The sequence below is a fragment of the Equus przewalskii genome, chromosome 6 (genome assembly GCF_037783145.1).
Source record: "Equus przewalskii isolate Varuska chromosome 6, EquPr2, whole genome shotgun sequence".
Lineage (NCBI taxonomy): Eukaryota > Metazoa > Chordata > Mammalia > Perissodactyla > Equidae > Equus > Equus przewalskii.
Genome location: NC_091836.1, coordinates 17,888,292 through 17,914,154, shown reverse-complemented (window position 1 = coordinate 17,914,154; position 25,863 = coordinate 17,888,292). Strand labels below are relative to the sequence as shown.

Sequence of the window (25,863 nt, the reverse complement as noted above, 5' to 3'; positions counted from 1 at the left end):
TTAGTTATATACGTGGATCTATTTCTGCATTCTTTACCCTGCTCTATTGATCTGTGTGTCTTATCTTTATGGCAAGACTACCTTGAATTTGTTACTATGGCTTTAGTGAAGTCTTCCAACCTTGTTTTTCCTTTTCAAAATTGTTTTGGCTGATTCTAGTTCCTTTGCATTTCCATACAGATTTTACAATCAGATTGTCAAGTTTTAAAAGAAAAAAAATGTCTGGGATGTTGACAGAATTACACTGATTCTATATATTAATTTTGCGGAGAATTACTATCTTAACAATATTGAGGTTCCCAATCCATGACCGTGGTACATCTCTCTGTATATTTAGGTCTTTTGTTACTGAGTAATGTTTTGTAAATTTCAGTGTACAGGTATTTAACATATTTTATTAAAATTATGCCTGTCTTATGTTTTCTGATGCTTGTTTTTAAATTTCAAATTGTTCACTGCTAGTGATAGAAGAGAATTTCACAGACAATTTCCTGATCTAAGTGGTTTTTATTTAGCAATTCATAAATTGGGAAGCATCCAGTCTAGAAAATAGAAAGGAGCTTCCAGGAGTCGTACAAAGCAAGAGGGTTTCATAGACCAAAGTGAGCAGGAACAGGGAAGTTATACTGGGCATTTGTTAATTGCTTAAAAAAGCAGGGATGCTGTCCTTAGATGGAAGCAAGGGCAGTCTTGGAGCTGGGTTAGGTAATTTGTACTGAGCAGGCGAGTGCTGAATGATTGGCTTAGACCTACCTTTTCTGGGAGAGGTGAGCAGACAAAAAGTTTCAGTTTGCTGACACAGGGCTTAGCATAAGCAACTCCATCTTGGGCCCAGTGCAGACACTTTAAACACCTGTATATAGAAACACTGTGATGCTTTGTATGTTGACCTTTATCATGTGACCTTGTTAAACTCAGTTATTAGTGTTAGACTTTTTAATATATAGAATCTTTAGGATTTTCTAGATAGATGATCATGTCATCTGTAAATGAAGATAATGCCTTCATTTTCAAACTGTTGACGTCTTTTCTTTCTTTCTCTCTGCCTTATTGCATGGCTGGAAACTCCAGTACTATGTTGAATAGAACTGGTAAGAGTGGCATCTTTGCCTTGTCCCTGATCTTAAGGGGAAAACATTGTCTTTCACCATTAAGTATGATGTGAGCTATAAGTTTTTCAGAGATGTCCTTTATCAAGTTGAGAATGTTTCCTTTATTCCTAGTTTGATGAGTGTTTATCATGAATGCTGAATTTTGTCACATGCTTTCTCTGCATCTATTGACACGATCCTATGGTTTTTGTTAGTTTATTACTATTGATTGATTTTCAAATATTAAGCCAACCTGGTATTCCTGAAATAATGCCATTTGCTCATGATGTATTATCTGTTTTTTATATTGATGGAGTTGATATAGTTAATATTTCTAAGGACTTCTGCATCTATGTTCATGAAGGATATTGATCTTCAGTTTTCTTGTAATTCTTGAAATTTTTGATAGAAGGGTAATGCCGGCTTCATAAAATGGGCTCTTCTAATATTGGGAAGTTTGTGTAGCATTGGTATGATTTCTTCCTTAGAAGTAGAAGGCATTGACTCATCAGGATTATTTTCAGTTTTTGTCCTTTTCATGACATGAGTATGTTTGAGATGCCTATGAAAAACCACTTCTCCATCTTGTTTTACACTGCAATGATTTAAAACAAATCTGCAACCAGCTGATTACCCTTTTCTCTCTTAAAATAGTTCCAACTCTTACAATCACGGATATCTAAAAAAGTTGTTTAAGAAAAAAGAAATATTAAGTTAGGTACTATTTACAAAGAATTCTAAGTCTATAGTGAATATTCAAACACTAGGGAACATTTTGAGATAATTTTCAAGCTAATATTAAGATCTGCCAGGAAGGTTACCAACACTACACAGAATCAGGTTTCAAAATTGTCAATTGACGGACATATTTTGCTTCTAAAACTCAGTATTTCTTGCAGTACCCTTATAAAATTTGTATAAAGTATATAATGCTTTTACTTTCAAGAATGATTCACCCACACCCATTAGGATAGTTACTATTAAAAACAAAAAACAAAACACCAGGTGTTGGTGAGAATGTTAAGAAATTGGAACCCTTGTGCACTGTTGGTGGGAATGTAAAATGGTGTAGCCGCTATGGAAAACAGTATGGTGGTTCCTCAAAAAATTAAAAATAGAATTGCCTTATCATCCTGCAATTCTACCTTTTTTTAATTTATCAGCAATTAAAACCAGGGTCCTGAAGAGATCTTTGTACACTTATGTTCATAGCAGATTATTCATAATAGCCAAAAGGGGGAAGCAAGCCAAGTGTCCATTGACAGATGAATGGGAAAACAAAATGTATATACATACAATGGAATATTATTCAGTCTTAAAAAAGGAAGGAAATTCTGACATAAAACAATATGGATGAATTTTAAGGATATTATGCTAGTTGAATAAGCCAGTCACAAAAAGACAAATACTGTATGATTCCACTCATAGGAGGTAGCTAGAATAGTCAAATTCATAGAGACAGAAAATAGAATGGTGGTTGCCAAGGGCTGGGTGGAGAGGAGACTGGGGAGTTGGAGAGGAGTACAGAATTTCAGTTGTGCAAGCTAAAAAGAGGGCTGGAGACTGATTGCACAACATGAATGTACTTGACACTCCCAAACTGTACACTTAAACATGGTTAAGATGGTAAATTTTATGTGTATTTTACCATAATTTTAAAAAAGTCATTCACAAATTAGCAATAGACCAGCTATGAACACACAATTATAGCAAGGCAAGAGCTGCAAGCAAAATCATGACCGTTTCTCTCCTACATGTTTCTGTCTCAGTTTGGAAATACTGACCTTAACCTTCAACATTGTGTGTCAGTGTTTCATGCTTCTCACCCCATGTCAGTGACAACAAAAACGTCTTTAGACATTACCAAATGTCCTCTGTGGGAGCGGGAATTGGGGAAGCAAAATCTCCCCTGATTGAGAACCACTGCTCTAGAATCATACACTGTACATTAGTGTAGAAAGTATACATTTTTACATATTGCTGTACATTAAAAACAAATTATGCATGCTGTACTTTATGGGCAAAGTAAGGGATTTCCTAGGGAATGATTTTCATTATATGAGATTTTCACCTTACTCACCAAATTCTGAATCTAATCTTTGTGAAAACTTTAATGCTACTGTATTTATGCAAAATTCATTTTTTCAGAAAATAGACAAAAGAGCCTGAGACTCTGAAAAGGAATTTATCTATTTAAAAAAATGATAAATATGTGGAGTGGAAACTTCACATTTAGGATATCAGGATCTTTGTATTTGTCATATCCTAGTATGCATCTTTTAGACTTTACGAATGTCAACTAGATCACTCTCTAGGCCCAAGCAAAGAACATTCATTTGCCTTTTTGTCATGGGATAATTAAGAAAAACTACCAGACTATTTAGACTGAGACGCAGCATCCCAGGCTGGTTCTGTGTAGCAGGCTTCCCAGTTCACACCGCATTATAAGCTGCCCGTGCCCCAGACTATGAGCTCTACAGGGGCCGACTACGCCTGCCTTACTCACTGTTGTCTCCCTAGGAACCAGCACCAGGCCTGCACAAAGAACACTCAATATTTGAATAAAATGAATGAGTCTTAGTATACATTTTCTTTTAGAATTATTTATTCCTAAGCAGGTAACAGTGTAAAGGATTCCAGTAATATTGTAATAAAGAAATACATTCAATAGTACTCAAATAAATCTACATAAAATATGTAATTTCACTAAGGTGCAATTAAAATACTTGAAATGACACATAACTCTATATTTCAAGCCAGCATACTAGTTTTCTACTTTTTTTTAAAAAAAGACTAGCCTACTTTAATCTTTAAAAAGCCAAAGTTTTATTTGCTTTAGGCTATATCTAAATTTTTAGCATTTCTAAGTGCATAAAAATATTTTAAGCATATACTATAATGATAATGGATTTTTGTACCTACTGATTAAAGAGCTACTTTGGGGTGGTATGATCTGCATGGAGAATGGTGGGAGGGCTATTATCTCCCTCAATCTGGACACAACTGTTCAAACAGTCTATAATTTATTAGCTTTTCTAGCAGCTTTTCTACTTGGTTTCCACTGACTTTGTGAGCAACTGACTGGTGAAGTCTAGATTCTTTTCACTCGAAAGCTTTTCAAGTTAGAAACTCTCCATATTAAACTTGTACCTTCGATTTACTATATTCTGGCTTTGGACAAGTTACCTTATTTCTCCAAACTTTAATTTCTCCAGCTGTAAACTGGGCTATCACTAATCCTGCAAGAGATGCTGCCTATAATGTATGTCAGGTACTCAGCACACAACAGATATTCTTTGATTAATATTTTAAAAACCTAACCACTCAATTGTTCTTGGCAAATTTCTATCCTAGTCATTTCCAGATAGTATTCCAGTTTGTCAAAAAATCTTTTAAACTCTTAATTCTATCACCTGTGAATTAGCTATTCCTCCTAGGCTTGCTATCTGCAAATTTGGTAAATTTTTCAAAGCCATTAATAAGAATATTTGAATAGGACAGGAGCCTTTACGCACACCATTCAAGACTGAAGACTGGATCAATGATGTGATCCAGAGCTCTTTGGAAAATCAGGTAGCAAGAATTAGCTTGTACTAATTCAAATTCATTTTTAATATATAAGTATAATAATATAAGTAAAATTCATTTACTTATACTATCATCTAGCTTATAATTTCTTATTCATCCATGAAGATTTCAAGGCTTTCATAAATCAAGACATTCTAAGTTTATTACATTCTCTTGATTCACTCCAATAATAAAACTACTAATATATAGCAAATATTTAGGCAGTTTATAAGAAAGATACACCAAGAGAAGTTTGTAATTAGAAATGCAAAGTCATTTTAAGAATAGTTCTCCAGAAACCAAAGCAAGAAATTTCTGTACAAAAAGTTCTGAAGATTGTGTCTGGAGTAGGGGGAGGTGCAGAGGTCAGATAGGAGTGCATGCTTGCCACGGGCAACAGATAGAAATGCCAACCCCTTCATAAGAAAAAACTGTTAACATAACCACCTAGGTAAAAAAAGAAGAAGGTTCAACCACCCATTTCTTAATTTCTGCAGCTAAAATGAACATTTTCCTAAGGATGGAGGAGGGGTTATATTCACCAATATCAAGTCAGTAATTTTACTTGTTTGCCTGATGACAGTATGGGGACAGAAAAGTGTTCCATTTCTAGCTACATATCAAACTCAATACCTAACTCCTTCCCTTCCAACAAAACACAAAGAAATACTGGATAAGATATAAGAAACATTCTTTTAAATGCATAGCAGAACTTGTAAGAAAGTAAGGGGAAATCCTTAGGGCCAAAAAGGCAGGGAACTGAAAACCAGAGTAAATGTGTGAGCTGATATTCTGGCTGTCCTGGCACAATCTCACTAATGTATAGGTTTCAGCTTTATTATCTTGGGGACTGATGAAACCTTGGACTTGCAAAGGGAGTGGGCAGGAATTAAACACACTTCCCCTCATGCCCACCATAAGCTGGGACACATGGAGGATCACACCCTCAGTGAAAGGGGAGTCAACAAAACCCTCTGCCCCCTCGCACAGGGGGATGATGAGGACGAGTGTTTGTCTGGGCCTGGGAGTCTTCTCTCAGTAATTTATACTACTCTTGAGGTCTGGAAACCCTGAAGCCAAGAAATTAAAGTAAGAGTGGTCTTCTGTCAGTGATCGTCCTGGGAATATGACATAAGCAGACACAAAACTTTTCTGGAAGGAATTATTCTTAACCCAGGTCATTCAGGATTGCCAGAGTACATACATAAGTAGTCTACTAAGTAAAAGAAGCAACAAATACAAACAACAGGAACTTGATTTAACAAAGCTATTAGAGATGTTACCCTACCATAAAATAGGGACGTTTGAAATGATTCATGACATAATAAAAAACAATTTTTGAAAGAAGAAACCCAATGAATAGTTTAAAAAGGAGATTATATACAGCTGACAAGAGAAAACTAGAAGACACATATGAAGGCACCACACAAAGATAAAGTAATGGAAAACACAGAAGGGCTTAAAAGATGAAGAAAACAACAGAATGAGAGGGTGCAATATACATTTTTAAATAACAGTAACCATAGTAACTGTGTCTTTCAAATTTGTTCTCCATAATTATTCAGTAACACTAGGAGATTTTGAAAATCCAAACAAATTTCTTAAATACTAATTTGTTTTCAACATTGCTTCTTATTTTTAATGTAGCTTTACCATGATACATAGATAGCTACAATTTTAAAGTTTTTTTCTTCCTTTTATACGTTAATATCAAGTAATTTATCATTTATATACTATAATATCTTGGAAACAAATTTCAATTAAAAGCCACCTCAAAACTAGCAGTATATTTATTTGTTCTAGTTCATACTAAAGGAAAAATTCTCAGTGATGTTCCTGCATTCCTGCTGCTTCCATTTCCAGCTAAAGCATAAATCAGTGATTCTACTGAAAAAAATACAAGTATGTACTTGAGAAGAAAAAATAAATGTTTAGTCTAGAAATACAGCATGAATGACAATTATTATTTTTTAATTTTTTTGCTGAGGAAGATTAGCCCTGAGCTAACATCTGTGCCAGTCTTCCTCCATTTTATATGTGGGTTGCCGCCACAGCATGGGTGGTAAGTGGTGTAGGTCCGCACCTGGGATCCAAACCTGTAAACTTGGGCCACTGAAGTGGAGTGCGCCGACCTTAACCACTACACCACGGGGCCGGCCCCAACAATTATTTTCCTTGAGACTATCAAAGCATCTTTAGGTGACTGAAGCAAGTATTAAACATTTTTTTAAAACACAGAAAGTAGTTCACTTAGCTAAATATTAATACCTATTAAAAGTATGTGGGTGGGTTAAAAATGAAGGCCAAAATATAATTTTGAAAGGTTGAATTCAAGGGTAATTCTTATGCTGAATATCACACCCAAGCTTTCCATCCTGGGAAAAGACGGCTGAGATTTTTGGGGTCCATGGCCTGTTGTATGAGCAGATTCACCTGTCCACCCACACTGAGCACGGTTCCTTCCTCCACTCCTTTCAGCTTCTCTTGCAGTCTCATCAAGACCCGTTCAGCTACTTTGTTGAAACTCTGGTCAACATCACTAGTGGCAAAAAAACCAAAGGTTTTAATGAGGCCGAACAGTTTAAAGGGTCTCAGGAATAAGAAAATCTGAACTATTGACAATAAATCTTTCCTAAAATACTGCTTACCTGAGATTTCGTTTGCATTCTTGGTCATCTGCATGTGGGGTGGAGTGGAGCTCAGTTTCATCTTCTGGCCTCTGCTGTAAATACAAAGCTTTCAAAGGATTCATGGTCCAGTCAAAGAGAGGATCATACAGGAGGACCTAGAGAGAACATACGTATGAGAAGAACAATGCAGACTCTGATGAGGTATTTAGAAAAAGTAGAACTAGTATTGTAAAAATGAGAGGCCAGTCACATCGTGGTTGACTGGGGGGAGGGGCACGCTTCATGTTTCTTGTGGAGGAAACGCTACTAGCATAATGCTCTGGGCTTCTTATCACGTTCTGAGTTCACCCTTCCTCCCCGGTTGGGGGTGGGACATCCCTTGACCTATGTTTCCTGACTGGGTGAAACTAATCTATTAAAAGGAGATAAACACTCGTCACTTTCTTTCTTTCTCTCTCTCCTCTTGACCTTTCTGGTCCTAGGTATAGAAATTTGCTTTGCAGGCCCCAATCCTCCCTCAGGTGGGCTGCCCCAAGGGACAGATTAGGTTGTAGGATTTGGACAGCACTAGCAAGCCTATTTGGACCTCACACTAAGCCATGTTCTCCATCAGTTTTACCAGTAATTACCCTGACAATTAGATCTCCATCTTTATTCCTAAGGCTCTTTCTCTCAATTAGATCCAAATTTGGGCGAAGAAGAAAAAAAGGGTGTAATTTATTGAAAGCTCTTTAAAACCAAGGCTAGTGCTATGGTTGGCATCCTGAGAAGTATATATGGAGTAGAATATGAATACCAAAATAACTCGAATGGCTAGAGCAAGTGGCTTTAGGTCTTAAATTTAGTTAAGTGAGGTCATAATGGATTTTTGACCTTGGAAATTCAGAACAAACTAACTGCCCCTGGTGTTTAGAAGCTTTATTATTATTATTATTTTTTTTTTTTTTGGTGAGGAAGATTGGCCCTGAGTTAACATCTTTTGCTAATCTTCTTCTTTTTGCTTGAGGAAGATTGTCCCTGAGCTAACATCCAGGCCAATCCTCCTCTATTTTGTATGTGGGACACTGCCACAGCATGGCTTGATGAGGAGTGTGCAGGCCTGCCCCTGGGATCTGAACCAGCAAACTCTGGGCCGCTGAAGTGGAGCATGTGAACTTAACCACTATGCCACCAGGCCAGCCCAGATTTTTTTTTTTAATAGGCCTTACCAAATGCTTAACATAAAGGTCTTCATAGTAAGTGAATAGTAAGTGAAGACTCAACTGCAGGGATGAGTGATTCTGCAGGCTATTCCAGCATTAAAAAGTAGGAACATTTGCTGTTGCCTTTGTTGTATTTCTCAGTAGGTCTGCAGGCTGGGACTATAAAATGCCGTTAGCATTACATGTTTAATTCCAGGACATGTACCAGATCAAGAGTAAAAAATCTGGTCATCTGTTCATACTGTTTTGAGCATTTCCCAGGGCTGTTAACTGTGGGGGGACTGACTTTGAATATATGTAGTTTGCTCTAAGTTCAAGGGTTCCTATGTGACTTCAAGTTGGGCACTGACATGGCTTTACATTTCAGAGTTCCAAACCAGGTTCACCCACAAAGGGAGGTATGTTTTATTAATCAACTAAGGAAAAGGAATGGAGGCCTCTATTATACAGAGACATACATGGTCTTCTCGGGTTGAAGTAGAGAAACAACACAATTAAATTATTTCAAATCCAAGGGTCTGTGTAAGGAATCGTATTTGCAAATTTTGGAATCAAGGAGGAACTGGAGTAATTAAAAAAATATACTTTAGTTTTACTCTCAGAACAGAATTGGTTGAATGAAAACAATAAAGGAATACAGACTGATTAAGCTAGAGCAGTTTCTCAATCTCGGCACTATTGACATTTTGGGGCTGGATACTTCTTTGTCGTGGGGGCTGTCCTGTGCAGAGGATGTTTTGCGGCACCCCTGGCTTCTACCCACTAGATGTCAACAGTACCCTCACTAATACGTCCCCCTGCCCCAATTACGGCATCCAGAAACGCCTCCAGACATTGCCAACTATCCTCTAGGGGACAAAACTGCCCTTTCCTAAGAACACTTGAATTAAAGGGAGAGACTTCCTTAGTAGATTGGATAAAATCTTAGAGGATAGGATGGTCTGTTATGAAGAAGAAAACGAGATCTTGAAGGCCAGGAGAGACAAACATACTGAGAGGGAAAGGGAAACGCACCCAAGTCAAAGTGCTCACAGAGAGAGACTTTGGAAGCGAGATGTTTTTCATTATTAGATCAGAAACAGTAACTGTGGCTCAGTGAAATCTAACAGAGGAAAGTGATGAACAGAAGAGAGGAGACTGGAATGATATTCCAGGGGATTGGGATCCAGGATGCTACTGAGAAGCACCCTCCTAAAGCTGAAGACACAAAGTCCACAGTAAGAAAAGCGGGAAACGACTCTGGAAGTTTGGGACAACCACACCAAGTGATTTCAGGAAATGTGGATAGACTGAAAAGGGAGGATTAGGGAGATCAGCGTGAAATGCACACAGCATTAAAAGGTGAGCTTCTAAGTGACACAATTATTGTAGGTGATGATGCAAATCACTTCTCAGGCTCAAAACCCAATAGCTTCCATCTCCCTCAGTAAAGTTTCAAGTCCTTACAATGGTGTAGGAATCCCTAGGTGATCTGGCCACTGTTACTTCTCTCACTTTATCTCCTACCACTTTTTAAAGGAACTGCCCTCTTCCAGCAAGTGTTATCTCAGGATACAACTACTGAAGGAACCCCCGCATCTACCCAGGCACAAAAAATCCTTCTAAGACTGAGCAGAGTAAAATACTGGGGAATATGTTAAACTTCTTTGGATGTTAAATTAATTTGAAAAGTTTGGACTTTTTTGTCTTAAATGGAAAAAGGCAAGATAATTTGATTTTACACTTTAATTTCTACATTAGTGAGGTGTCCATGTTATCATTTACTCTTACTGCAGAAGCAATGGCAAACTCTAATAAATGACAACATGGATGAACATAATTTGAAATGGGAAAAAGAAAAGGGAATACATTTTCAACCTGGGGAACAGTATGGCCTTGGATTGAATTTTATATACTACTGTCACCCATTCAGCAGTCTCTTTGTAGCAAAAATCTGTATTGCCACCTGCAGCCCAAAGGAGATCTATAAAGAGGCCTTAGGTTCATAGAAAGGTGGACACAGGGCCACCATGACTGACTGTTAATTTCACCCTCTACCCTGACGGGATATAGCCTCACTCCTCTTGATCATAGTTAATGCCAGTGAATTAAGAATGTTCTCAATCCTGGCTGCACAGAAGAGATTTTAAAAGGTAACAAATGTTCTTGCCACATCCATAGAAGTTTGGGTTGAATCTGGTCAGCACTTTTAAAAGCAGTACAGGTGGTACTAAAGTGCAGCCAGATCCAGCACCCCCCGGTTAAAGAACAAAAAGCTGGGCTGGGCCAGTGGCGCAGCAGTTAAGTGCACACGTTCTGCTTCGGCGGCCTGGGGTTCGCCAGTTCGGATCCCAGGTGCAGACAGGGCACCGCTTGGCAAGCCATGCTGTGGTAGACATCCCACTAGGCGTCCCACATATAAAGTAGGGGAAGAGGGGCACAGATGTGAGCTCAGGGCCAGTCTTGCTCAGAAAAAAGAGAAGGATTGGCAGCAGTTAGTTCAGGGCTAATCTTCCTCAAAAGAAAAAAAGAACAAAAAGCTGGAGAACATAAGGGAGGCATGCCTGTACTCTACCTCCCCTGTTTCCCTGTGGGGGACACACCCTGATCTCCTGCCCCACACATGCTTTACCACGGTGGTGAATGATTGCCTTAGGTATACAACTCTTGTCTGATGTCAGATAACGTCAGAAGCACCAGAAATTTGCTTGACTTCCTTCCCTTTCTGCCCTGCTCAACATGAGGCAGTGATCCTGATTAAGTGTGTATGTTCTGCAGGCCCAAACCCCCTCTTGGTGGGTTGTCCCAAGGTTCAGACAGCAGAGAGGCACCGAGGGAGCACCAGCAGCAAGCCAGTTTGGCTCTCACTCCTCAGCCATGTTCCTCCACTAACAGCGCTGACATGTGATTTCCATCTGTCTGACTAAATGGTTCTGAACCTGGGCAGGGGAAAAAGATATAATTTATTGATTTCTCTTAAAACTCCAATGGAAATTATTCTGAAAACAATTAATACCATCTGAGATAGCTAACATGTCAAAGTGCTGATTTCTGTGTTAAATAGTACAGATTACTTCTGACGCTGTAACATTCCAAGAAATGTGAAGGAACTGGAGGCACATCTAACCACTGTTTGCTGATGTGCGCAACCTCCTCCTGCTGCTGCCCAGCATCATCCCCCCACATTCTAACAAGGCACTGATCCTCCAGTCAGTGACTTCCTAGCAAGGTACATCGTCTATCAGGTAAAGAAATAAAGATTTCCTTATAATATACTTTACCTCTACAATGGTTAACAGGGTTTCCTGAGAGTTTCTCATAACCTCCATGGTTTTCTCACAGCATCTACAAACACATTATAAACGTGGATTTTGTTACACACCAACGTTTTAATATACCTTTATCCACAGTTGTCCCCCTTTATCTGTGGTTTTGCTTTCCATAGTTTCAGTTACCCACAGTCAACTGTGGTCCAAAAATATTAAATGGAAAATTCAAGAAATAAACAATTTTTAAGTTTTAAATTGCACTTTGTTCTGAGTAGCCTGATGAAATCTCATACTGTCCTGCTCCATCCTGCCTGAGACATGCATCACCCCTTTGTCCAGCATATCCATTCTATGTAGCCTACCCACCCATTAGTCACTTAGTAGCCATCTTGGTTATCCAATCGACTGTCCCGGTATCACAGTGCTTGTGTTCAAGTAACCCCTGTTTTACTTAATAATAGCCCCAAAGTGCCATTAATTTCTTGCTGTGCCTAATTTATAAATTAAACTTTATCATAGGTATGTATGTATAGGAAAAAACATAGTATATACAGGTTTTCAGCACTATCTGCCATTTCAGGCATCCACTAGGGGTCTTGGAACATACCCCTCGCGGTTAAGGGGGAACTACTATATATATATTCATGTGTAGTATGCTGAGACTATTCTTGTTAATTCCCAAATTAATCTCTCAAAGAGCACAGTATTTGGCAGAGTAGGTTTTCAATAGATATTTCTGAAATGAATACAAATATATATATGAATAAAAGTTTAGCATTTGTAAGAAGAACACACTACTACCATGAAATATTTCTTTTGGTTGATTATTGCGATAATTATTAATTTACTTTGACTAGAATCTGCCTCATTACAAGTTGAGTACATAGACCTATGCTGAGAAAACTACAGGGAACTGCAAGGTTCTTTTAACAGGCACTGGTCCTAGACCATAAGCTCCTTTAGGATAGTTTATGGGTCCATGTCCAACAATGAGCGCCCATAGGAGTTCTGATCAGTAAACAAAGAGTTTACTGCTGGGCAGAGGCATTAAAGGTACATGCAGGCTGCTTCCAGAGGAGGTGAGGAGGGACAGTATGCATGTTATATGGGGTGAGGTCCCAGGTGGTCTGCAGGGAGAGGAAACTATTAATTACTGTTTTCACCCAGGGTCTTTTCCTTAGTACTGGTAAAGCACTGGGATATATTCTAGAAATGAATTTTATGAGCTATGGAAATCAATAATCCAAATAATTTTGACACCAAAAATCATCTGCTCTACCTTACATCACTTACCTTCTGAAGACACCTTCAACACCAGTAATGCCCATCCCATCCACAATATCTCTGGTGAGTCGAAAAGGAACTGTTTCAGGAGTAGGAAGGATTTTACCCTGTTCAAAAGCAACTCCTAAAGTAAAAAATACAGCAAGGTTAGGAGGTTCCACAGCTCACTCACTCTCTTCCCAACTGGCACTTGAACTTCGCAGAGGCACCAAGTAATGTCACCTATATTCTGTCAGTACTAGGACACACAGCAGTTTATTCTGTTTCTGCTCTGCCTGCTTTCCTCACCTCCACCACTGTCTGGGAGACAAATTAAAAGAACATAACTACTTCTTGATGTAATTAGAGAAATCTAGATTAAAGGCTGATTTTTTTAAATGAAATAGTTACAGGTAGAATTTAAAATGCAGAATGTATATATACCAATTTATATTTATTTAAATATACATATATTACAGTTATATATATTTAAAAATTTTTTATTAGATGACACTTTTTGAGATAATTATAGATTCACATGCAGTTCTAAGATATAACACACAAAGATGTTTCCAAATACCTTTTATTTATCTTCCCCTGATGGTACCATCTTGCAAAACTATAGTACAATATCACAACCAGAATACTGACATTGATACAGTCAAGATACAGAATATTCCCATCACACGGATCTCTCATGCTGCCCCTTTACAGCCACACCTACTTCTCGCCCATGGCCTACCCCTGCCCTCCATCCTTGCAGCAATCACTCATCTGTTCTCCACTTTTATAATTTTGTCAACCATGTTATATAAATAGACTCAAACAATATGTAACCTTTGGCATTAACTTTTTTCACTCAACATATTCTCTGGAGAACTGTTCAAATTGTGTACATCAATATTTTGTTCCCTTTTATTGCTGAGTAGTATTCCATGGTATGGATGTACCAGTTTGTTTAAGCATTTGTCCATTTAAAGGACATCTGGACTGTTTCCAGTTTGGAGCTATTACGAATAAAGCTGTTATAAACATTGTAGTACAGGTGAACATCTTTTTGTGTGTTTATTTGCTACCCATTTATCTTCTTCAGTGAAATGTTTGTTCATGCCTTTTGTCCATTTAATAACTGGAGTGTTTCTGTATTTTTTTCGCCCCACTGTTGAGTTTTGAGAGTTCTTATGGACCGCACTTTTGGTGTCAAGTCTAAGCACTCTCTGGCCCTAGTTGCTCAAGATTTTCTCATGATTTTTTCCTCTGTTGTTCAGATTTGGTAATTTCTCCTATTCTGTCTTCATGTATCACTGATTCTTTCTTCTGTCCCCTCATTCTGCCATTGAGTCTACTGACTGAGTTTTTAAATTTTAATTACTGTATTTTTCTAAGATTTTCATGTGGTTCTCTTTTATATCTTCTATTTCTATGCTGAGATTATTTCTGTGCTAAGACTTACTATATTTTCATTTGTTTCAAGTATATTTGTAATTTCTCCTTGAAGCATTTTTATGATGGCTCCTTTAAAATCTTTATCAGATAATTCTAACATGTTGGTCATCTCAGTGTTGACATCTTTTGATTGTCGTTTTTCATTCAAATAGAGATTTTCCTGGTTGACAAATGATTTTTAATCGAAATCTGGACCTTTTGGACATTATGTTATGAGATCTGGATCTTATGTAAACTTCTCTTTCTGCTGGCTTTGGGAGTCGCTGCCTTGTTACTGCTAACTGGCAGTTAGAAGACTAGGTTCCACACTTGGCCACCTTCCTTCATGAAAACTTTGCCTCCCTTATATTCTAAGGTATCCCTACCTCCTAGTTCCGTGACTTGTTGGTTATTTCTCAATTGTTTTTCTGATCAGCCTTTTCAGTGCTGGCACTTCTTAGATGCCATCCTTAGTCCTCTTTATCAAGGATGATGTATAAGATGAGAACCTTCTCCAGTCCGATGACTTCAACTGAAATTTATTTGCTGAAAGTTTTACATCTCTGTCATTTTACTCAACTTCTTTGCTCTCCTATATATTAAACTGTCTATTCCACCTGGAAATACCATTACTACCTCAAAACAATGCGTAAAACTAAACTTATTGCTTTTTTATTCTTTATACAACCAGCTGTGTTCCTTAGCTAGGAATTTCAGTCATCCTGGAGTCGCCTCTCCCACTGTTTGCACATCGAATATCACTGGTACAGGTTACACAAAAATGTCCCCCAAATCCTATCTCCTGGTCTCTACAACTGTAGTCCAAATCTTCATCCTCTCTTGTCTAAACTATTATAATAACCCCTAACTTGTCTTCCTGCTGTCAACACTCCTCCCCAAATCATATTTCCAATAATCAAATATGATCACGTCCTACTTAAATATATCTTCATTTGTTTCCCATTATTTAACAGATTAAAGTTGAAACTTCCTAGCCTGGCTTTTTATAGTCTAGTACCAATCTACCTCTCAAGCTACTTAACTACATACAAACTTCACTCCAGCCACATTTAATGTCTCACCATTCCTATAACATGCTACATCTTCATTATTCCTCCTTTCATATCTGCTCTATCTTCTGTCTAGATTATCCTTCCTTTCTTTCTTTAAGACTTGGCTTAAATGTCACCTAGTAAGTCTCATTCATTATCTTAGGCAGAGTTAGCTACTCCCTCCAACATCACGGTGTTCATGCTTTTTTTAAAACAATACTTACTGCTTTATCTGTCTCCCTCATACTTATAATATCCTGGTAGGCAAACAACATTTCTTGGTGACCAAATATTTATTATTATTTTTTAAAGATTTTATTTTTCCTTTTTCTCCCCAAAGCCCCCTGGTACATAGTTGTATATTTTTAGTTGTGGGTGCTTCTAGTTGTGGCATGTGGGACACTACCTCAGCATGGCTTGATGAGCAGTGCCATGTCCATGACCAGGATCCAAACCGGCGAAACCCTGGGCTGCCAAAGCGGAGCACACACACCCAACCACTCGGCAACAGGGCCAGCCCTACCAAATATTTATTAAACAGAATAAAGATACATACATATCTTTTATTACTTACCTAAATCTATATGTACAAGTTCTGCTGACTGCTCGTTTATCAAGATATTCTGTACATGTCTATCACCAAGTCCAAGTATGTAACCAACTGAGGAAAAAAACGACCTGAAATCACTGATATCATCTATTTCTATAACACATTTAGCCACAATTTCAACTAATACCACTTATTCTACATAATTTTTAAGTAGCTTAGGCTTTTTAGCCTACTTAAAGGAAATTATGTACATAACTGGCCATTTTGAGTTTCAGTCAAATCTTGCCAGCTATTTTCATTTATACTGCATTTTACAAATCCTAGATGATTTGCTAAAAATGCTTCCCCTTTACTAATAAGCATACATTTAAAAATATTAGTACTTCAAAAATTAGTGTGGTTAAAGTTGAGACTCATTATTTACCAGGGCCAAGGCAGAGCATTATATGCACTCAAATATTTATTAAATATACTTTTAAATCAAGAAGACTTTGGGAAAATTCTTCGTTCTTCAATGAAACTTTCTTTTGCTTGATGAATTATATTTAACAGAAATTAATCATTAATTCATTTCATCAGGTATATATCCAGGAAAAACTACATTTCTATTTTTAAGACAGATGATGACATGTCTTAAAATGCTTTTAGCCTAATGAAAGGCACTATGTCGTGTTATAGAAAAAATACTGAATAGGGAGTCAGGATGCCTGGGTGCCTGGCTAGCTCTGTCATTAATTGGGCCTATTTTCTTGTTTTTAACTAAATCAGATTGAGATTGAATCTAGATTACTGAATCAGACAGAGTCAGATTATTGATTTCAATATGGAGAAGAAAAGGGTTTCATAATTACCTACAATTTTTTCAAAACATACATACCCTGCCTTCCTAGGGTATGGTACCTAAGTGATGGAGGGAATGGTCCTTAGTTAAAAACCAATACATTAAAAGATCTCTGATATTCCTGTTAGTTCTCATACTCTAGGATTTTGTTAATTGCCCTATCTAGCTTTTCTAATCTCTTAGAAATTAAAAAAACAAAGTCAAAATATACGTTGTACGCTGAATATTTAAATACATACCATGATTTCTATTCCAAAAACAAAATATTAAACAGAATCAATTATTGGGTGATAATATTATGGTATAGAGGTTCTGTGTAAAAGAACAACAATAATTAAAGGAAATAACTTAAATGGAATTATCACAGGTTTTATTACTTTCCAAAGAAACCTCAGAAAATAATAAATTGAAGGGAGAGAAAATAAGCCAGATTCACCATTAAACAAAGAATAACCAGTCTATCCTTGGGACAGGAGAATTCTCTCCTGCAAGAGGTAAGAAGAGCTACAATTAGAAGCTAAGAAACAGGATAAACAAGAAACACAATGATCTAATGATGAAGATGGTCTGGTTGACAAGCACCATCACCAGCATCATCCCCCGTAACTCAGAATGTAGGAGGTGCTGAATCTACTAAAATGTATACGGAAATTACCAATAGAAGAAGTAGCCACACTGCGAGTATAAGCCAATCGTTTCTCAAACCAAACAGCTGGGTCCAAGAATTTTTCCATGCAGAAGTAACGGAAAACTGGTTGAAAATTTTGGCAAATATCCATGAAGGTTGCATACTTCTCTTCAAAAGACTTCTTTTGCACATCCTTTAACAGATCAAACATAAAATTATTTTAATATCGTGTTCAACTTATTTACATAACATCTACTAAGAGCTTCTATATGGAAAATAGTATGATAGATATAGAGACAATAAAAAGATAAACAAGATATTATCTCTGCCCACAAGAACCTAACAGTCCGGTCAAGGAAGCAATTAATAAGTTATAATTTCTTTAGGGTTTTCATTTTAATCTGAGGGGAAGGAGGCACACCAACAGTGACTGTTCATTTGTTTTAATTCATCTAATTTGAATGATTCTGTAATCTATGTGGAAGTAAATGCAAAAATGATAAAGGTGGCTCCAGATAGTCTTAAGTGGTATCACAACGTGATATGAAACAGAGAGAAGGAGAAAAAATGGAAGAAACACTGATCGATGACAAAGCAGCTGACACATCTCTGCTCTGTCCTCTAACATCTTCTCACTATATAATACTTTCCTGAAGCAAAGCTTATCTACTTCAATGGGCTCAACTCTCATGTGTGTGTTAATGACTCCTAAATCTGTGTCTTTGGCCCAGGTATCTTTATCAAGTTCCAGCATGATGTGCTTCTCCAACTGCCCGCTCAACATCTTCACCTGAATTACTTCCAAATCTGAACTGATCCACCTTCTCGTCTTTGGCAAACCTCACCACTTCCTCTGTTTTTTGACAAAGTAAATAGCCTCACCATCCACCCTATCATCCCGACCAGAAAACTGGGCACCACTGATTACTCTTTCTCCCCAACTCCACTGCTAATCAGCAACCAAATCCTATCACTTCTGCCTCCTTAATATGTCTCAAATGTACCCACTATGCTCCATTCCTACTGTTATTAGTCTTGATTCAGACCTGTCTCATGCCTCTAGTCGGCTTTCTCAAAAATATAACCCACAGTGCTGTCAGACTTATCTTTCTAAAATGCAAATCTGATAGTACCATCCTCAAGGGCTCCCTCTTGCCAAATTTCTTATTATTTCATAAAGCAACCCTCAATTTTTTACTAATGACTACTGCTCCGATCTCCTCTATCTATTCCCCCTCAAAGACTAAGCCTATGCTTAGTCTTAGTCTTTTTTTAAGATTTTATTTTTTCCTTTTTCCCCTCAAAGCCCCCTGGTATGTAGTTGTATATTTTTAAAGATTTTATTTTTTCCTTTTTTCTCCCCAAAGCCCCCCAGTACATAGTTGTATATTCTTCGTTGTGGGTCCTTCTAGTTGTGGCATGTGGGATGCTGCCTCAGCGTGGTTTGATGAGCAGTGCCATGTCTGCGCCCAGGCTTGGAACCAACGAAACACTGGGCCGCCTGCAGTGGAGCACACGAACTTAACCACTCGGCCACGGGGCCAGCCCCTAGTTGTCTATTTTTAGTTGTGGGTCCTTCTAGTTGTGGCATGTGGGACGCTGCCTCAGTGTGGCTTGGTGAGCGGTGCCATGTCCGTGCCCAGGATCTGAACCAATGAAACCCTGGGCTGCCGAAGCAGGGCGCATCAACTTAACCACTCGGCCACGGGGGCCCGCCCCTATGCTGTCTTTAACTACCTGTTCATGCCTCCTCTTTTTGCTTGTAGGCTCCCTCTGCTTGGAAAAACTCAGCTCAAACATCATCTCCTCTATGAAGCTTTTCCTGAATCTGATTCTCTCCACTCCTCCCTGTCCCGGGTAGAACTAACCACTTCCTCCTCTGTGCCTACACTGGACCCTCCGTACCCTGAACAGCTTTCCATCACAATGCTTTATAGCACTTTACCACACATTTTAAAAAACATATAATAAGAAAGCACAATAAAAGGACGAATAAATGGATTTTAGAGTTGGACAAAGTTCAAATCCCTGCTCCAGCATTTATTAGCTTATTGACCTTGGGCAAGTTAAATTCTCTGAACTTCTCCTCATCTTAAAATGGGATAAGTACAATGATGACAGTCATAATATTTGTGAAGTCTCAGCATAGTACCTGGTGTGGAGAAGGCATTCAATAAACGCTGCTGACTGGCAGACCAGATGGTCAGTGTGATGTGGCGAGTGTCTTAGAAGGTCTCTATATTAGTTTCATATAAAAAGTATTTCATAATCTGTTTTTTTGTTTTATTTAGTGTTTTGTTTTGTTAAGAATTAGCTTACCCTAAACTGGAAGCACATTAGCATACAATGAATGATGATAAATTTCTCATCGGACAAGGGTTGACACTTTACGTAGTTTAAAAACCTTCCCTTTTCACTCACATATACACTTTCATTCTGATCAGCTTACTTTCTTTTATTTAGTATCATTAACAGTCACCTGATGAAATCAAAACTTTGTGTCTGTAATATTTGATAACTGCCAGCTTTAATAAGATATTAAATAATCTTGCAATAACTTATACCTTAGAGGGTCACTCACCATCATTTTCTTTTGGCATTGAAGGGCACTGAAATCCTCTGGCCTGTATCTTTTATGGGCACCATTCTCGTTGTTAACAAGAAATTCACCAATAGGGACCGTTCCTGTGCACCACTCAAGAACACCACTTCGCTGAGAGAGGGGAACCACCTGAAGTTACAGATTAAATACATTTTAACTCTGGAGGGTATTAAAGAGCATGTGATGATCATTCAACTATCAGAGTCAGGGTGAAGCATTTTGTCAAGTTGTATTACTAGTTCTCTGTCCAGGGGAGACAAAGCTCCTTGGAGGAAAGCAACTAAAAATAAACTTAAGCTCAAAGAATATGATTTTCTAGCCTGCTGCTTAAACTTCTGAGAACCTGCCCAACTCTCAATCTCCATGATTCCCTGAGAGATCAGTCCTGTTAATGACACTCTTCAATGTCTGTGACTGGGCCATAGTTAGCTTGGTCCATGCAGTAGAGGCATGAAATGTTTTCCTCATACTTTTACTATCAAACAAATCTGAAATATTTCACCTTGGAAATTATTGAATGTAGTCTCAATTTTAGTATACCTTAATAACTGAAAGTATATGCATTCTTGCTTTATAGTCTTGTTAGCTTCACCAAGAGGAAATGTTTTCCTAAACATATTATGAGCAATTGTACTGGGAAGATAAAAAATTATGACATTATAAACATACATAAAATGTAGAAAATGATATAAACAAACAGCCTTTTACTGAGTAAACAGCTTTAACAAATCTAAGATTTTCTCATATCTGCTGGGAAAGACAAAGCTCCCCTTGTACCCCTCACTGATTCCACGCCCCTCCTTCCATGGAGATGACTGCGAACTTATCATTGTTTATGTATTTTTTGGTACAAAAAGAATTTACATATTTTTATTTCAAAGCTATACATACACAAATAGTTGTAAGCTTTAAATTAAGAGTATTATACTATATGTATGCTTCTGCAATTTGCTTTTTTCTCACTCAACACTGTTTTACCTTTAGCTGTGTTAGTACATTTAACTCTAAGTTACTTGTTTTAACAACTTCTTACTGTATAAATATACCACAATTAACCAATCTGCATACTGATTAACATTTACATTGTTTCCAGATTTTCCTGAAACACTGCTGCAATAAACGAGTCAACTGGTGAACATATTTCAGTTTCTCTAGGGTATATACCTAGGAATTGAATAGCTTAGGAGATGTCCATCTTCAATTTAGTTAACCAGATATTGTCAAATAACTATCCAAAGTGGTTGTACCAATTTATAGACCTAGGGCTATGTTTTATTCCTTTTATATCCCCAGCACTTAGCAGAGTATCTAACACAATGCTAGAAGTGTAAATAAACATTTATTGAACAAATGAATGAATGGATCTCACAGCCCTTCCTACTGATTTCCCTTCCTGCCTAAGTACCTCTAAACGCCTTCCTCCTATAATGTTTGATCACATTAACATTCTTGCCTCCTAGTACATTCCACCTGAGGTCCCTTTTCCACTGATTACATTCTATCAATATCTAGTTATGGGGAAAAAATCAAACTCTTGTCATTTTTTAAGAAACTGATCTAGAAAGAACAGGTTGACTTTTTTTTCTATTTCATTCCAGAGTTTAACTGTGATGTTGGCTAATGGAAAAACAGTTGAATTTAAGTTTCAAAAGGTAAATGGCAGTATTTTCTCTGGTTCTACGATTCTCTGGAATAGCCTATTTCAGCTGGTATCTGGGTATTTTGTGTGGGTATCACAACAATGAGTGATGACTATTTTCTAAATTCTCCCAAGGTACATAGCTACTACCATCCCAGATACAGAGAAATGCAATCAATTCATTATGCAAAGTGAATGCCTTAGGACATCATGGCTTCTCTCCCAGAACCCTGAGGAGGATGCTCTGAAACATAGATCACAAAGAAGAAAAATTATTTATTGGCATAAGGCATGATGAAGAGTTAAGCAGAAAGCTTCTTTCAGCACTTAAATATTGTTTATAAGAGACTTGCATTTTAAAAAATGAGTCCTCTCACATCTAAGACTTTAGGCTTGCTGTTCAATTTACTTTGGAAAGATGTAGTTTTAGTAGAGAAAAATTAGGCCAGGCACACTGATTCTGGTTGTCAGAGTGCTATGTCTGAGTGCCAGCATATACAGTAAGAACTTTGTCTTCCTTCATCTCCCTCTGATTCTGACAAGAGATTTCTGGCATGCCTCAATATGCAGGTCTCTCCTTTTGAGGTTGCATATTGACACTTGAGATTTGGGTACCAAGAGCTAGTTCCAGGTACTCAATGAAACCTCTTGTTGACACAATGATCACAGGAAGCCTGAATGCCAGCATTGGGAATGACTCCACAGAAAACCTGGACTAGGTAGACTGCTTCCCTACATACAGTTAATACCTCTAGGAACCTTAACTAAAGTCAAGAACAACTAGCTCAACATATTGATGACACAACTTTCACATTCTTGGAATAATCTCAAAATAACATAAATCTATTGGCCCAGTATTGTAATTCTAAGCAATAAAGTTAAACCTAAACTCTCATGTTTAGAGGTCATACTTTAATATTTAGATGTATAGCATTAAATAACTCAATTATTTAATTGATAAAATTGTTCTGCACAAAAATTAGAAATTAAAATTCAAGTCCTAAGGTAGAGATGGAAGTTTAGTAATTTCTGCCTTCAAAATATTCTAGATCGAGGATTTCTCTCTTTCATGCTTCATAGCAATGAACTTTGGAGGCTCAACTGTGTATCTGCTAGGAAACCTTAGCTGCTTTCTGAGAAAATCAGGAGTTGCTCCTATAGCCCATACTTTTTATAACCCATTATAACTCAATTCTTCAGTCATCAGCTTTGCTATCTAAAAGCCTGGCACTTAGAGCATAAAAATTTCCTTTCGTTCACATTATAGAATAGCTGCCCTCTAAGAATTTCTTAACAATTATTAAAGTATTTGCCAGATAGGAGACAGCTAACAGCTCGTCAACTTTGTCCTACAATTGAGCTACATCAATACAGCAAAGTAACTAGACTGGTAGGTCCCAAAGTGTGGTCCCTGAACCACGGAAGCATCAGCATCACTTGGTATCTTGCTAGAAATGTATATTCTCAGGCCCTATCCTAGAATTAGAAATTATGAGAATGGGGCTCAGCAATCTGTGTTTTAACAAACCCTCCAAGTGATTATGATGACTGTGCAGTTTGAGTAGCACTGATCTAAACCATATCAAAGAAGTCCCTCTAAAGAACAGATTTCACAGATCTTTATCTTTTGTCATTGAAGACTGACTAGTTTTTTAAAACTTTTTTTGAGGAAGATTAGCCCTGAGCTAACATCTGCTGCCAATCCTCCTCTTTTTTCTGAGGAAGACTGCTCCTGAGCTCACATCCGTTCCCATCTTCCTCTACTTTATATGTGGGACACCTACCATAGCATGGCTTGCCAAGCGGTGCCATGTCCACACCTGGGATCCGAACCCGTGAACCTTGGGCCGCTGAAGCGGAACGTGTGAACTTAACTGCTGTGCCATTGGGCCGGCCCCTAACTAGGTTTTTTTAAACTGCAACTGGGAAGCATCAATTATATTAGTTAATAGCCTATGAAGTTCCATGTGACAAATTTCTCACACACTTGAAGGCTAAGAAGTGTGCTTTTCTTAATAAATAATATGCTTTCCCGATCCCCATTCTGCCCAACTAATGAGTTTTATATTTCTGTTTCTGAAGGCAGTTAAAAAGCTCAAAATTAATTCTGTTTTCAATTATAATAGCCTGACTCAATCAGAATTTTGGAGGGAGATCTAATTTCTTTTTTCCCATTCCCCTATTTGGGATTTTTAGTTTAACAATTATTTTTATAATAAAAAATGCTCATTGTGAAGAACTTGAGATATATAATAAAGCAGCTATTACCCAGAGATAATAGCATTTTTAGGCTTATTCGGGAATTTTTAAAAAGTCATAGCTATATACTAATTTCTTACAATAAATGTATTCATAAACATCTGTTTTAAGGCTACTTATTCTGTCTCATGAATCTATTCTTATGCCACAAACCACACCATCTTCATTACTAAAGCTTTACCATTTGATTTGGTATGACTAGATAAAGTCCACTCTCATCTATTTCTTTTATTCAAAGACATTTTAGTCATTCTCACCAATATATTTTTCAAGATAAACTTTTAAATCATTTTCCGAGTTACAAAAAATTTGATTGGAATTTCATTATCTATGCATTAATTTGAAATGAGCTGACATTTTCCATTGTCTTCCTGTTTAAGACATGGTACCTCCATCTTATCCTAGTTTTTCTTTACTCTTTCTTATTATTTTTGTAATTTTTTTCCTGTTTCTTGTTAACATTACTCTTGGGCAGTTTATTCAACTTATATGCTTTTTATTTCTGTGAAAAGGACTTTTTTCAATTATATTTTTAAACTAGTTTTAGTTGATAGTTAGGATACTGCCAAGTTAAAGAGAGTTAGCTTGCTAGAGAAAAGAAACACTTGTGGGTAGGTACCATTTTGTGGGTATAAGAAACAGATTTGGACTACCCTAAGAGACTGAAGGATTGCTTCTCTACTACACAATAAATTATCCATACACTTTCTTATTTACATCTTCATAGAAAAAGGAACAATGAATAAACAAATAAGCCTTGTTACAACAGTGATAGAAGAATAAAGGGCAAACGTGAGATACAGGAATGAAACCAAAAAGAACACTCCTACAGGAAGCAGGCCCTTCAAAATGAAGGTTTATTGTATTTTATTTATTTATTTATTTTTTAAAGATTGGCACCTGGGCTAACAACTGTTGCCAATCTTCCTTTTTTTATTTTTCCTGCTTTATTTCCCAACCCCCCCACACCCCGGTACATATCTTAGTTGCAGGTCCTTCTAGTTGTGGGATATGGGATGCCACCTCAACGTGGGCCTGACGAGCGGTGCCACGTCCGCGCCCAGGATCTGAACCCTGGGCCGCCGCAGCGGAGCGCGCAACCTCAACCACTCGGCCATGGAGCCGGCTCCTATTGTTATTTTTAAAAACGTAAACATGCCAAATGAGCATTCAATTTAACAGCCAAAGATGATTAACAGAATAATGTAACTTCAGAATTGTCTTCTCAGGCAAACTGCTGGAGGAAATGCAAACTGGTACATCCCTCCATTAAGACTAATCTGACAATATCGACCTAATTATAGGTACATATATCCTCTGACACATCAATCCAACTTCTGGAAATCTATCCCACAAATTCACCTGCACATGTATGTCCAAGGTCGTCCATTGCAACACATTGTTGGCAATAGCAAAAGACTATAAACCCAAATGCCCATTTTACACAGTAAGAATTTGTATAACTATGTACAAACATACAAAGCCCCTATTAAAAAATGAAAGATCTCTATAAAATATTGTTGAGTTAAAAAAAGATACATATGTTTTCTTTTCTCTAAGAAAGGGGAGAAATAGGAAAATATATTCCATTTGCGTAACACTCGAAACAAATGAAAACGGCACTCATAGGGGTGGGGGGATGAGGCTGAGAGGGACAAGGTGAGAGAAGGCTTCTCTTTTTATACCTTTTCCTATTGTTGGATTTTTGAAACATGCAAATGCATTCTGTAGTCAAAAACCAACAAATTAACATTTTTAAAAGCCTATTTTATGTGCTAAATTCTTCACTGAATCAAAACTTCCTTCTTAACACTACTTTTCTTCTTAAAAGTACTTTTATACCAGAAATAGGGCACATGCTCAAAG

General features: G+C 37.4%; 1 protein-coding gene across 5 annotated transcripts in view; it reads right to left on the bottom strand.

Annotated features, from left to right (window-relative positions):
• Positions 1 to 3,678: 3,678 nt before the first annotated feature.
• The window catches only part of ATM (ATM serine/threonine kinase), a 115,813-nt gene continuing 93,628 nt past the window's right edge, over positions 3,679 to 25,863 (bottom strand). For all 5 annotated transcript variants that reach the window (XM_070624831.1, XM_070624833.1, XM_008535501.2 and 2 more), the window contains exons 58-64: positions 20,079 to 20,228; positions 17,525 to 17,690; positions 16,053 to 16,139; positions 13,032 to 13,146; positions 11,751 to 11,814; positions 7,307 to 7,443; positions 3,679 to 7,197 (exon numbers count right to left, since the gene is read on the bottom strand). In XM_070624831.1, coding sequence (XP_070480932.1) covers positions 7,014 to 7,197; positions 7,307 to 7,443; positions 11,751 to 11,814; positions 13,032 to 13,146; positions 16,053 to 16,139; positions 17,525 to 17,690; positions 20,079 to 20,228 — 903 coding nt within the window. In that variant the 3' untranslated portion in view covers positions 3,679 to 7,013. The remainder of the gene's footprint in view (positions 7,198 to 7,306; positions 7,444 to 11,750; positions 11,815 to 13,031; positions 13,147 to 16,052; positions 16,140 to 17,524; positions 17,691 to 20,078; positions 20,229 to 25,863) is intronic.